This window comes from Zootoca vivipara, chromosome 15 (genome assembly GCF_965207765.1).
Source record: "Zootoca vivipara chromosome 15, rZooViv2.hap1.1, whole genome shotgun sequence".
Taxonomy (NCBI): Eukaryota; Metazoa; Chordata; class Lepidosauria; order Squamata; family Lacertidae; genus Zootoca; species Zootoca vivipara.
In genome coordinates this window covers 11,456,852-11,466,802 of record NC_142598.1, presented here as the reverse complement: position 1 = coordinate 11,466,802, position 9,951 = coordinate 11,456,852, and the positions used below count along the sequence as shown (strand labels likewise).

The 9,951-nt window shown below is 44.5% G+C and overlaps 1 protein-coding gene across 1 annotated transcript; it reads left to right on the top strand.

Moving 5' to 3' along the window:
- Window positions 1-2,560: 2,560 nt before the first annotated feature.
- On the top strand, window positions 2,561-9,674 carry LOC118075321 (homeobox protein NANOG-like). Its single transcript, XM_035097234.2, has 4 exons — window positions 2,561-2,762; window positions 5,215-5,486; window positions 6,938-7,027; window positions 9,237-9,674. The coding sequence occupies exons 1-4, from the start codon at window positions 2,561-2,563 to the stop codon at window positions 9,672-9,674; spliced, it is 1,002 nt and encodes a 333-aa protein (XP_034953125.1).
- The last annotated feature ends 277 nt before the right edge of the window (window positions 9,675-9,951 follow it).

The window sequence follows — 9,951 nt, the reverse complement described above, 5'->3', positions numbered from 1 at the left end:
ATAGTACCACTGTACTCTGCTCTGGTCAGACCTCACCTGGAGTACTGTGTCCAGTTCTGGGCACCACAGTTCAAGAAGGATACCGACAAGCTGGAACGTGTCCAGAAGAGGGCAACCAAAATGGTCAAAGGCCTGGAAACAATGCCTTATGAGGAACGGCTTAGGGAGCTGGGTATGTTTAGCCTGGAGAAGAGAAGGTTAAGGGGTGATATGATAGCCATGTTCAAATATATAAAAGGATGTCATATAGAGGAGGGAGAAAGGTTGTTTTCTGCTGCTCCAGAGAAACAGACACGGAGCAATGGATTCAAACTACAAGAAAGAAGCTTCTACCTAAACATTAGGAAGAACTTCCTGACAGTAAGAGCTGTTCGACAGTGGGATTTGCTGCCAAGAAGTGTGGTGGAGTCTCCTTCTTTGGAGGTCTTTAAGCAGAGGCTTGACAGCCATATGTCAAGAATGCTTTGCTGGTGTTTCCTGCTTGGCAGGGGGTTGGACTGGATGGCCCTTGTGGTCTCTTCCAACTCTATGATTCTATGATTCCACTCCACATAGACATTGCAAGGGGTTAGACTAGATGACCCTTGGGGTCCCAACTCTACAATTCTATAGTTCTAACACACATGGGCAACCTTGCATTTGTGTTGCCCTCAAGGAAACTCACCAGAGCCCAAGGATCAACTGAAGGTGGTGGAAGGCAGATTTTTGCCTCTTCCTGGAGCTCCTCCCCTGTGCCTTGAGTCTTTTAATTGGAAGCAGGTGGAAGTGAGGGGGAGAGGTCTCAAATCTTCATGCTACATTTAGAAGTTCCTTGTTTGGAGAGAGAGGGGGGAGAGAAATTCCAATAAAATGTGTGTGTTAAAAATCCTCTCTCCCCATGGAACTTTTCCCAGTCCCCACCCAACACTAGGAGCTGCTGCATTAAAATACCCATCCAGATATAATAACTTTATAGCTTTTTGCACCTTTTGGTGCTTATTGACACCTCTGAGTGGCAATCCCCATTTTAGAGACAAGGAGCTGTGGGTGGGAATGCAAGGTCTTCCTCAACAAGTCCTTCCTCAAGGGTCACAGGTGAGCTGGGGATTCAATCAGCTCTTCTGCAGCCTAAGCACCACCTCTAGGTATCATCATCAGGTCTCACATTCAGGCTGCGGATCCTCTGCTTGGCCTCCTCTGAATTCAGCGGGCTTACTTCTGAGTAAGCACACGGAAGATAAAGGTGCCTAGATACCAAGCCTGTCATCACATCCTTTTAGCACTTTCCCACCATCCCGGTTTCTGTGCCAACCCAATCTTAGCAACAACCACAATGGCTATTTGGTAATGTTTGCATCCTCCCTTTCGCAGGTAGAAAAGGCAATATTGCTCTCTTTCCTCTCCTGTCCGTAACTCCACTTCCCACAATGGCTATTTGGTAATGTTTGCATCCTCCCTTTCGCAGGTAGAAAAGGCAATATTGCTCTCTTTCCTCTCCTGTCCGTAACTCCACTTCCCAGCCTCTTCGTTCTTCATGCCGTCATCCCACCCTGCTGAAATTTGGATAGCAAGCCCCTGGAAGACAAGGGCTTTTCTTTGGTGCCTTGCATTCAAAGAAATAAGAATTGGCCTGCCAGCCATATGCCTTTGGAAAACTAAAGGAAAGGTGTGAAACTAATGGCATTTCCCCAGTGATTGTTCCCAGCACCTGATCCTTAGAGATATACTGCCCCTATATATGGAGGCTCCCTTCAGCTCTCTTGGTTTACGTTGATAGCTGTTGATCGACTGATCTTCCCTGGATTAATCTGCCCCCAGTATATCTGAATTAATATAAGAATAATAACTGCTTTGAGGGTTTAAAACAAACAAGTTACTGGTTTGTTTTAGTTCTAGTTTTTATTATGTATTTTTTATCTTCTATTATTATGTTGTAAACTGCCCTGAGATCTACAGATGGACTAAATAATAATAATGTATTTATATTATGCCCATTTGACTTGGTTGCTCTGGCCATTCTGGGCAGCTTCCAACAAATTAAAACACATACAAACTTAATAAATAAAATACTGAATAAATTGACATTCAATGCCCTTTTAAAAATGTGTTGGGGAGGGGGGGGTTTATTGGGTTGTTTTTGCTTTTATTTCTCTTATATATTTCGTGTTTTTACGGTGTAGTTTCATGTTTGCAACCGCCCTGAGACCTGCGGGTCTAGGGCAGTATACAAATTTAATAACTAATAATAATTATAATAATAACAATCAATATTTAAAAGTTACAGGTAGGTAGCCGTGTTGGTCCGACGCAGCCAAAAGCTCATACCTATAACAAACTTAGTTGGTCTCTAAGATGCTACTGGAAGCAATATTTAAAAGTTAGGAAATAAATTGCGAACGAGGGTCTCCATCCTCCGATCTCCCGCTCCTCCCTCTAGCCCCGCCCAGCGAATTGGACCCCGTTTTAACATGATAATGACTGGGGAAGCCCTGCCTGCAGCCCATAAAAGATTCCCCAGGGGATCGCGCTCCCTTCGGTGATCCAGCCACGCTTCCGAAGGGTCCCGCCGGCTCCTCCATTCATGAGCTTCCCGCTAGCCCTCAATGCCCCTTACCGGGTCTACCCTACAGGGGTGGCGGCGGCGGCCGCCGCTGACATGGGCTACGACGGTTACTACTGGCCCTCGGTGAAGGAGGAGATGGAGCCGGGGAGCTCCTCCGGGGGGTTCCCTGCCCACGAGGCTGTTAGCTGCCCGGAAGGGAAGGACCCCAGCAGTAACCCAGGTAAGCGGATCAACTAGGGAAACGCGCAAAGAAGGTTACAGCCCTCTTTGCTTGAGCCTCTTAAAGTCACTTCACCCAGAAAAGCTGACTCCATTGCACCAGTTTCCCCAAACATGGGTCTCTAGCTGTTCTTGGAGTACAGTTCCCATCATCCCTGACCATTGGTCCTGCTAGCTAGGGAGGATGGGACTTGTAGTCCAAGAAACAGCTGGAGACTCAAGTTTGGGGAACCCCGCATCTACAGAATTCCGTTTCTCAGTTAAGCAAGCATTGGGAGCTTCTTGCAGCGAATGCAAAGCTTGGAATTCGCAAACTGTGAAACAGGAAAATATACATGCAAAGGTTTTGGATGCAAAAGTTGAGCATTTCCCTTCTCGCTTAGTTTTAATGCACCTAAGCGGGGTTGTTTGTTCGGAAGTAGCTTACTTGGGGTTGCCTTGGGCCAGATAAAGCGCCTTACAATTTTAGTAAGTAATAATAATAATGATAATTTCGGTGGGGGTCCTTTAACCGAGTTTGGATTGTGACCTTTTCCATGATAGGCTTGGGCGGTGTGCACGGCAGTAGGAGACCGGGGTTCAGATGCTCACTTAGCCATGGAACTCGCTGGGCTTCATCCCCGGACTCTCAGCCCAACCTGCCTACCTCACAGGGTTGTTTTGAAGGATAAAATGGGGAGGTTGTGGGGCAGCCATGTGCACCACCTAGAACGCTTTGGAGGAAAACCAGAATAGAAACGCAGTAGATAAAGAAACAGAAATATTTCCTTGGGAGCACATTTTGCTGACTGCGCAAGGAACAGGTTGCAGGTGCGCAGTCGGATCCTATGCAAAGTTAGGTGCGCGGCACCTAATTGGGCTAAAAAAGTTATGGATCTGGATTTCCAGGCCAGTGCAAAAGCCCAGCCCCTGGTGGAGAAGAGGTATTAAAGGACCAATTGTCTGGGTTTGAAACTGCCCCGCAACTAGGGAGCAAAATGGGCGATCAATCGGAAAATGAGGTCAGTGGTAGGAGTCGCTGCCTAGCCAAAGAAATCGGCTAGCTCAAATCGGCACATTTAAAACGCATGGCTTTTTCCTCCTCCCCGCCCCAAGACTCCTGGGAACTGTAGTTCGCCAAGGGTGCTAGGAATTGTAGCTCTCTGAGAGGTAAAGGACAGTTCCCGAGATTCTTTGTGGGAAGTCCTGTGCTTTAAACCTATGTTGTGTAGATGACCGGAAAATTGCTACCTTTATTATTACTGGGCACAAATTGTTCAGTTCCCAACATTTTGCGGACTCGAAATGTGAGCGTGATCTGGGTGTCAACTCGTCGTTAATCCTGCCCTTGTTATGAGCGTGAATTTTGCCGAAGCATTTTGCAAGCCAGTTACAGACCAAACAGTGTTTTGCAGAGTCATTTAAGGTATGATTGTCTTAAGCAAGAATAAAAAAATTCCTTCAGTAGCACCTTAAAGACCAACTAAGTTTTTATTTTGGTATGAGCTTTCGTGTGCATGCACACTTCTTCAGATACACACGTGCATGCACACGAAAGCTCATACCAAAATAAAAACTTAGTTGGTCTTTAAGGTGCTACTGAAGGAATTTTTTTATTTTACTTCGACCCAGACCAACACGGCTACCTACCTGTAACCTTAAGCAAGAATGAAAGCATTGCATACATCTAGTTCATTAGTGTTCTGCAGTCTAGTGATGCTAAAGGTAAAGGTAAAGGGACCCCTGACCATTAGGTCCAGTCGTGACCGACTCTGGGGTTGCGCGCTCATCTCACATTATTGGCCGAGGGAGCCGACGTATAGCTTCCAGGTCATGTGGCCAGCATGACAAAGCTGCTTCTGGCAAACCAGAGCAGCACATGGAAACGCCGTTTACCTTCCCGCTGTAGCGGTTCCTATTTATCTACTTGCATTTTGACGTGCTTTCGAACTGCTAGGTTGGCAGGAGCTGGGACCAAGCAACGGGAGCTCACCCGTCACAGGGATTCGAACCGCCGACCTTCTGATCAGCAAGCCCTAGGCTCAGTGGTTTAACCACAGCGCCACCTGGGTCCCTTAGTGATGCTAAGGATAACTGTTAATTGGTGGGCGTGGTCTGTTGGTTCCTGGAGATGAGCAATGCAATCCTAGCAATGTTTACTCAGATGTAAGTGCTATTTAATTTACCTGGGTATAGTCCCATGTTGGTGGAGTTAGGATTTGCAGCCTATTGAAGGTTTCTTTTTATGTTTCTCTGTTCAGAGTGTGCAAACTTACAAATATCACAGGAGGTCTAAGAAGTAGCTACAGTTTGATCTTGCCTGATGCAAGGGTTCTGCAATACATATATAGAAAGTTTGTGTGCTTTTTTTTAATCAATGTAAACTTTTTTATCAAACACGTTTTGCACTTTGGCTTTTTAAGCCTGGTTCTGCCCTATTTATTCTTTGCATACTGTCTCTGCTTGATTCCTAGATCTCTCCCCAAGATCTTCCAGCTCTGGGATATTCACTTATTATGCACCAGATTCTGCAACCAGCCCAAACAAGCCACCCCCCTCCCCAGATCTGACTTCTACTCCCAAGGGGTGCAAGGAGAAAAGTAAAGAGGGCAAGAAGGGTAAGACCCGGACCGCTTTCTCTCAAAAGCAGCTGCAGATCTTGCACCACAAATTCCAGATGCAGAAATATCTCAGCCCACAACAGATCCGGGAACTAGCTTCAGGCTTGGGACTCACCTACAAACAAGTAAGTGTTTTGCAGAAGCAGGGTCAGGCCGGGAGACCTTTGGCCTGAATTTTTTATTTAAAGATTTGCTCTTGTTGTACAAGTACTTGACTTTCCAGAGTCAGAATTCCAGTAGTTCTAACTGCTGGCGGCTCTTGCATAAGCTGTCCTGCAGAACAGTACCGTTTCTGTCTGGAGAGCCAGCTTTAATATTTGTCTGCCACACAGGAGGCACTTCTGACTGTGTGTGCCGCGATTATTTGAGCCTTCCTTCTTTCTGTCCTCCTACAGCTTCCTTTCTTACATAGCTTGCTTTTATTCTTTCTTGGTACCATGCAGAATTGTATTTGTTTCCTTGTGAACTGCCATGGCTTCTCTGAGCTTCCCTGGGAGTTCTAGTTTGGTGCTGGTGGTGAAATTTCCATTAGACACCTACAAGTTTGAACTGCAACAAAATGTTGCAGTGCGGGGTTATCTTGATTAGTCATTTAATCTTTTGCTTCCCCATCACAACAGATTAGTTAAAATTCCATGGCACACTTTCAGTTCTCATTAGGCTGTTTTTGAGGTCCTTCCTATTTTATGCACTGTGACTTGCTGTTTCTGTTTTCTGATATTTAATTTTATTGGGTACTATTGTATTCTAAGGGGTTATTGAATATTACTTAAATCTGATGCAAGTTGTTTATTTTAAAGTTATGTTGTTATTATTAAGACATTTTTGTATTGGATCAAATTGTTATAAGGTGCAATCTTTGTTTCTTCTGCTTGTATACTGTCTTGTGTATAGTAATATAGAAAAGCGGTATACAAATTAAAAATGAAATTGCATGCAAGTAGTGCCAATTTGGTCACAAATCTCCACCTGCACATTGAAATGGAGGGAATGGCCAACTCTACTCAGCTGTACAGAACTCCCAGAGATCTCTTGAAGAAGGAATGCCAAGTTCATTCTACAGGTGAAACTCGGAAAATTTGAATATAGTCGAAAAGTGCATTTATTTCAGTAATGCAACTTAAAAGGTGACATCAATATATGAGATAGATGCATGACATGCAAAGCGAGATATGTCAAGCCTTTATTTGTTGTAATTGCAATTATTTGTCATTAGGCAGGTCAATTATAAATGGAATGTAATTAATGAAATGTAATAGCAATGTTTATTTTTGTATTATTGTAACTATTTGTTTTATTACTGTGGAATTTCCAAAAGAAAGCATTTGTAAAAATTAAAAGAAAAAGAAAAAATAATTTGCATTACTGAAATAAATGCACTTTTCAACGATATTCTAATTTTCCGAGTTTCACCTGTAAGCCTGTTGTATAAACAGGCTCACTGGGTGAGCTTTTTTTGCCTTCGTGGCTGACAACGTAAAGATCCAAGTGTGTGTTTTGTGAGTGATGCAAATACACCTTTGCATAGATTGACTATGGATGAAGGAAGCTGCTTATCTTGTACTATGTATTTCAGATAAAAACCTGGTTTCAAAATCAGCGGATGAAGTTTAAACGAACCCAGAAGGAAGCTGTGTGGATGAGAAGAGGAATATGCCAACCGCAGGTAATAAGGCAGCCCATCAGATGGAGCAGAACTTCTCCAGCTTCTGACTCATTAAGATGCTCCAGTGTGCTGCCTTTATAGTACAGTGGTACCTCTTTTTAAGTACGCTGTGGTTAAACCACTGAGCCTAGGGCTTGCTGATCAGAAGGTCGGCGGTTCGAATCCCTGTGAGCTCCCGTTGCTTGGTCCCAGCTCCTGCCAACCTAGCAGTTCGAAAGCACGTTAAAATGCAAGTAGATAAATAGGAACTGCTACAGCGGGAAGGTAAACGGCGTTTCCATGTGCTGCTCTGGTTTGCCAGAAGCGGCTTTGTCATGCTGGCCACATGACCTGGAAGCTATACGCCGGCTCCCTTGGCCAATAATGCGAGATGAGCGCGCAACCCCAGAGTCGGTCACGACTGGACCTAATGGTCAGGGGTCCCTTTACCTTTTTACCTCTGTTTAAGTACACAATTGGTTCCGGAAGTCTGTACTGTACTTGAAGCGTACTTAACCTGAAGCAGACTTTCCCATTGAAAGTAATGGAAAGTGGATTAATCCGTCCCAGACGAGTCCGCGGAGTACTTAAACTGAAAATACTCAAACCGAGGCATACTTAAACTGAGGTATGACTGTATACTGTCGTCCCATATGTGTATCTGGGGGGGAAAATACAAAGCAGGCCTCAGTATGACAACGGAGCTTGGAGCTTTGAAATATTGGTTGAGGGAGAAGGTCTGTTACATAGGAGCGGAGGGGCGGTGACAGATATCCTGACATGGACATGTGATCAAAATAGTGCCCCTCAGCACCATGAGTGCTGTCATGGATGCTTTAGTTGAGATTCCTGCATTGCTGGGGGTTGGATTAGATGACTCTTGGGGGTCCCTTCCAACTCTAAGATTCTCTGATTCTATGACAAGGCCTGTTCCTAAAAGTCCAGGAGAGCCAGCCACTTTCACCCATCTGTTCCTCCTATTTCTGTGTCACTTCTGGGGGCATGAAAATAACTAAACAAACTGGTAGATTTTAAACCTTAGGCTGTCTGTTGGGACTACACCCGCAGTGGTCTCAGACAGACCAGACACACAGTAAAGACATCCTACACACAATTTTTTAATCGTTATTTTAATGTGGCATGTATATACAGGTGAAACTCGGAAAATTAGAATATTGTCAAAAGTGCATTTATTTCAGTAATGCAACTTATTGTTTTTTATTTTTATTTTTACAAATGCTTTCTTTTGGAAATTCCACAGTAATAAAACAAATACAAAATACAAAAATAAACATCGCTATTACATTTCATTAATTACATTCCATTTTTAATTGACCTGCCTAACGACAAATAATTGCAATTACAACAAATAAAGGCTTGACATATCTTGCTTTGCATGTCATGCATCTATCTCATATCTTGGTTTCACCTTTTAAGTTGCATTACTGAAATAGATGCACTTTTTGATGATATTCTAATTTTCAGAGTTTCACCTGTAAGTTTGAAAACAAACATTCCTTCAGAGCTGGGATGGATGGTCTTATGGAGCGTTTATAGTTCAGCACAATATTTTAATAGAAAATTTAGTATAATTTAATATAAAAAGGTAGGCGTTCAGTTAGGGCAAAAGGGTCTGTCTTACATTGAAACATCCTCTGCCATGAACGCACATGGCACCGGGCACACACATACTGGCCTCCACCCTCAATCTCCAGATGGGAATTATCCTTTCCTAACTTCTAAAGTTGCCTGAAGGACAGCTGAGATAATGGATAATAATTTAATAATAATAATAATTTATTATACCCCGCCCATCTGGCTGGGTTTCCCCAGACACTCTGGGCGGCTCCCAACAGAATATTAAAGATACTATAAAACATCAAAAACTTCCCTAAACAGGGCTGCTTTCAGATGTCTTCTAAAAGTCAGATAGTTGTTTATTTCCTTGATATCTGGTGGGAGGGCGTTCCACAGGGCAGGCGCCACTACCGAGAAGGCCCTCTGCTTGGTTCCCTGCAACCTCACTTCTCGCGGACAGGGAACCGCCAGAGGGACCTCGGAGATGGATCTCAGTGTCCGGGCTGAACGATGGGGGTAGAAACGCTCCTTCAGGTATACTGGGCCGAGGCCATTTAGGGCTTTAAAGGTCAGCACCAACACAGGTGATGTCTCAATGCTAAGCGTTGCTATTTGGGTGTGTGTTGAAACATCACTACTTTTCTCTTTACAGAACGGTTACCTGGACATAAACCCCACCTATCACCAAGGATACGCCATAAACGATGCTAGGAATATCCATTCATTGGCCAATGCCCATGAGAACTACGTCAGCAATCCCGTCGGTGTCACCAACCAGAACTATAGCAGTGATCACAGCCAGATCTACGGCAGCCCCCAGGGTCTGTGTCCAGTTATGGGGGGAGGAGAGGACGGAGGCTTCTTTGGGAAGGCTGCTGGGCCCTGTTATAGCCCACAGGCAATTGGGTACATCAGCCAGCAAAAGATGAACTTCTATCACGGTTTCTCTGCAAGCCTGGAGTATGCTGCTGTGAAAGTGGAGGATGGCTATCCTTTTCCCAGTGTATCTGCCACTGCAACAGGAACCTCTGTCCTGCAACATTATCAGACAGACACTCTTGCAAACTCAAGGACACCAGAGCAGCTCTAATTCCCCGCCACCCAGGGCTCTCATTCTTTTACTGCTTTCTCTCTCTTCAGGTTCTCCTGCTGTAAATAGGAGTCCCACTCCTATCTTCCCACCTCCTTCATTGGCATCTGTGAGGGATCTTGGCACTTGAAAAAAACAACAGAAAATGGGCAGTTTTATTACTGTCTTCTGACTCGGGGGGCTGTGTGTGTGTGTGTGTGTGTACGCGTGTGCGGCTCTGAACTTTGCTTTCATCAGTTCATCCTGGCTGGCTCCAGGAAAAGGCACTCAATGTGTA

What these genes read in the sequence shown, in the direction of transcription:
- LOC118075321 (XM_035097234.2), top strand. Translation starts at nt 2,561, where the DNA reads ATGAGCTTCCCGCTAGCCCTCAATGCCCCTTACCGGGTCTACCCTACA. An exon ending in GGACCCCAGCAGTAACCCAG is followed by an intron (nt 2,763 to 5,214) that starts GTAAGCGGATCA and finishes CTTGATTCCTAG; the next exon opens with ATCTCTCCCCAAGATCTTCC. An exon ending in GAGGAATATGCCAACCGCAG is followed by an intron (nt 7,028 to 9,236) that starts GTAATAAGGCAG and finishes TTCTCTTTACAG; the next exon opens with AACGGTTACCTGGACATAAA.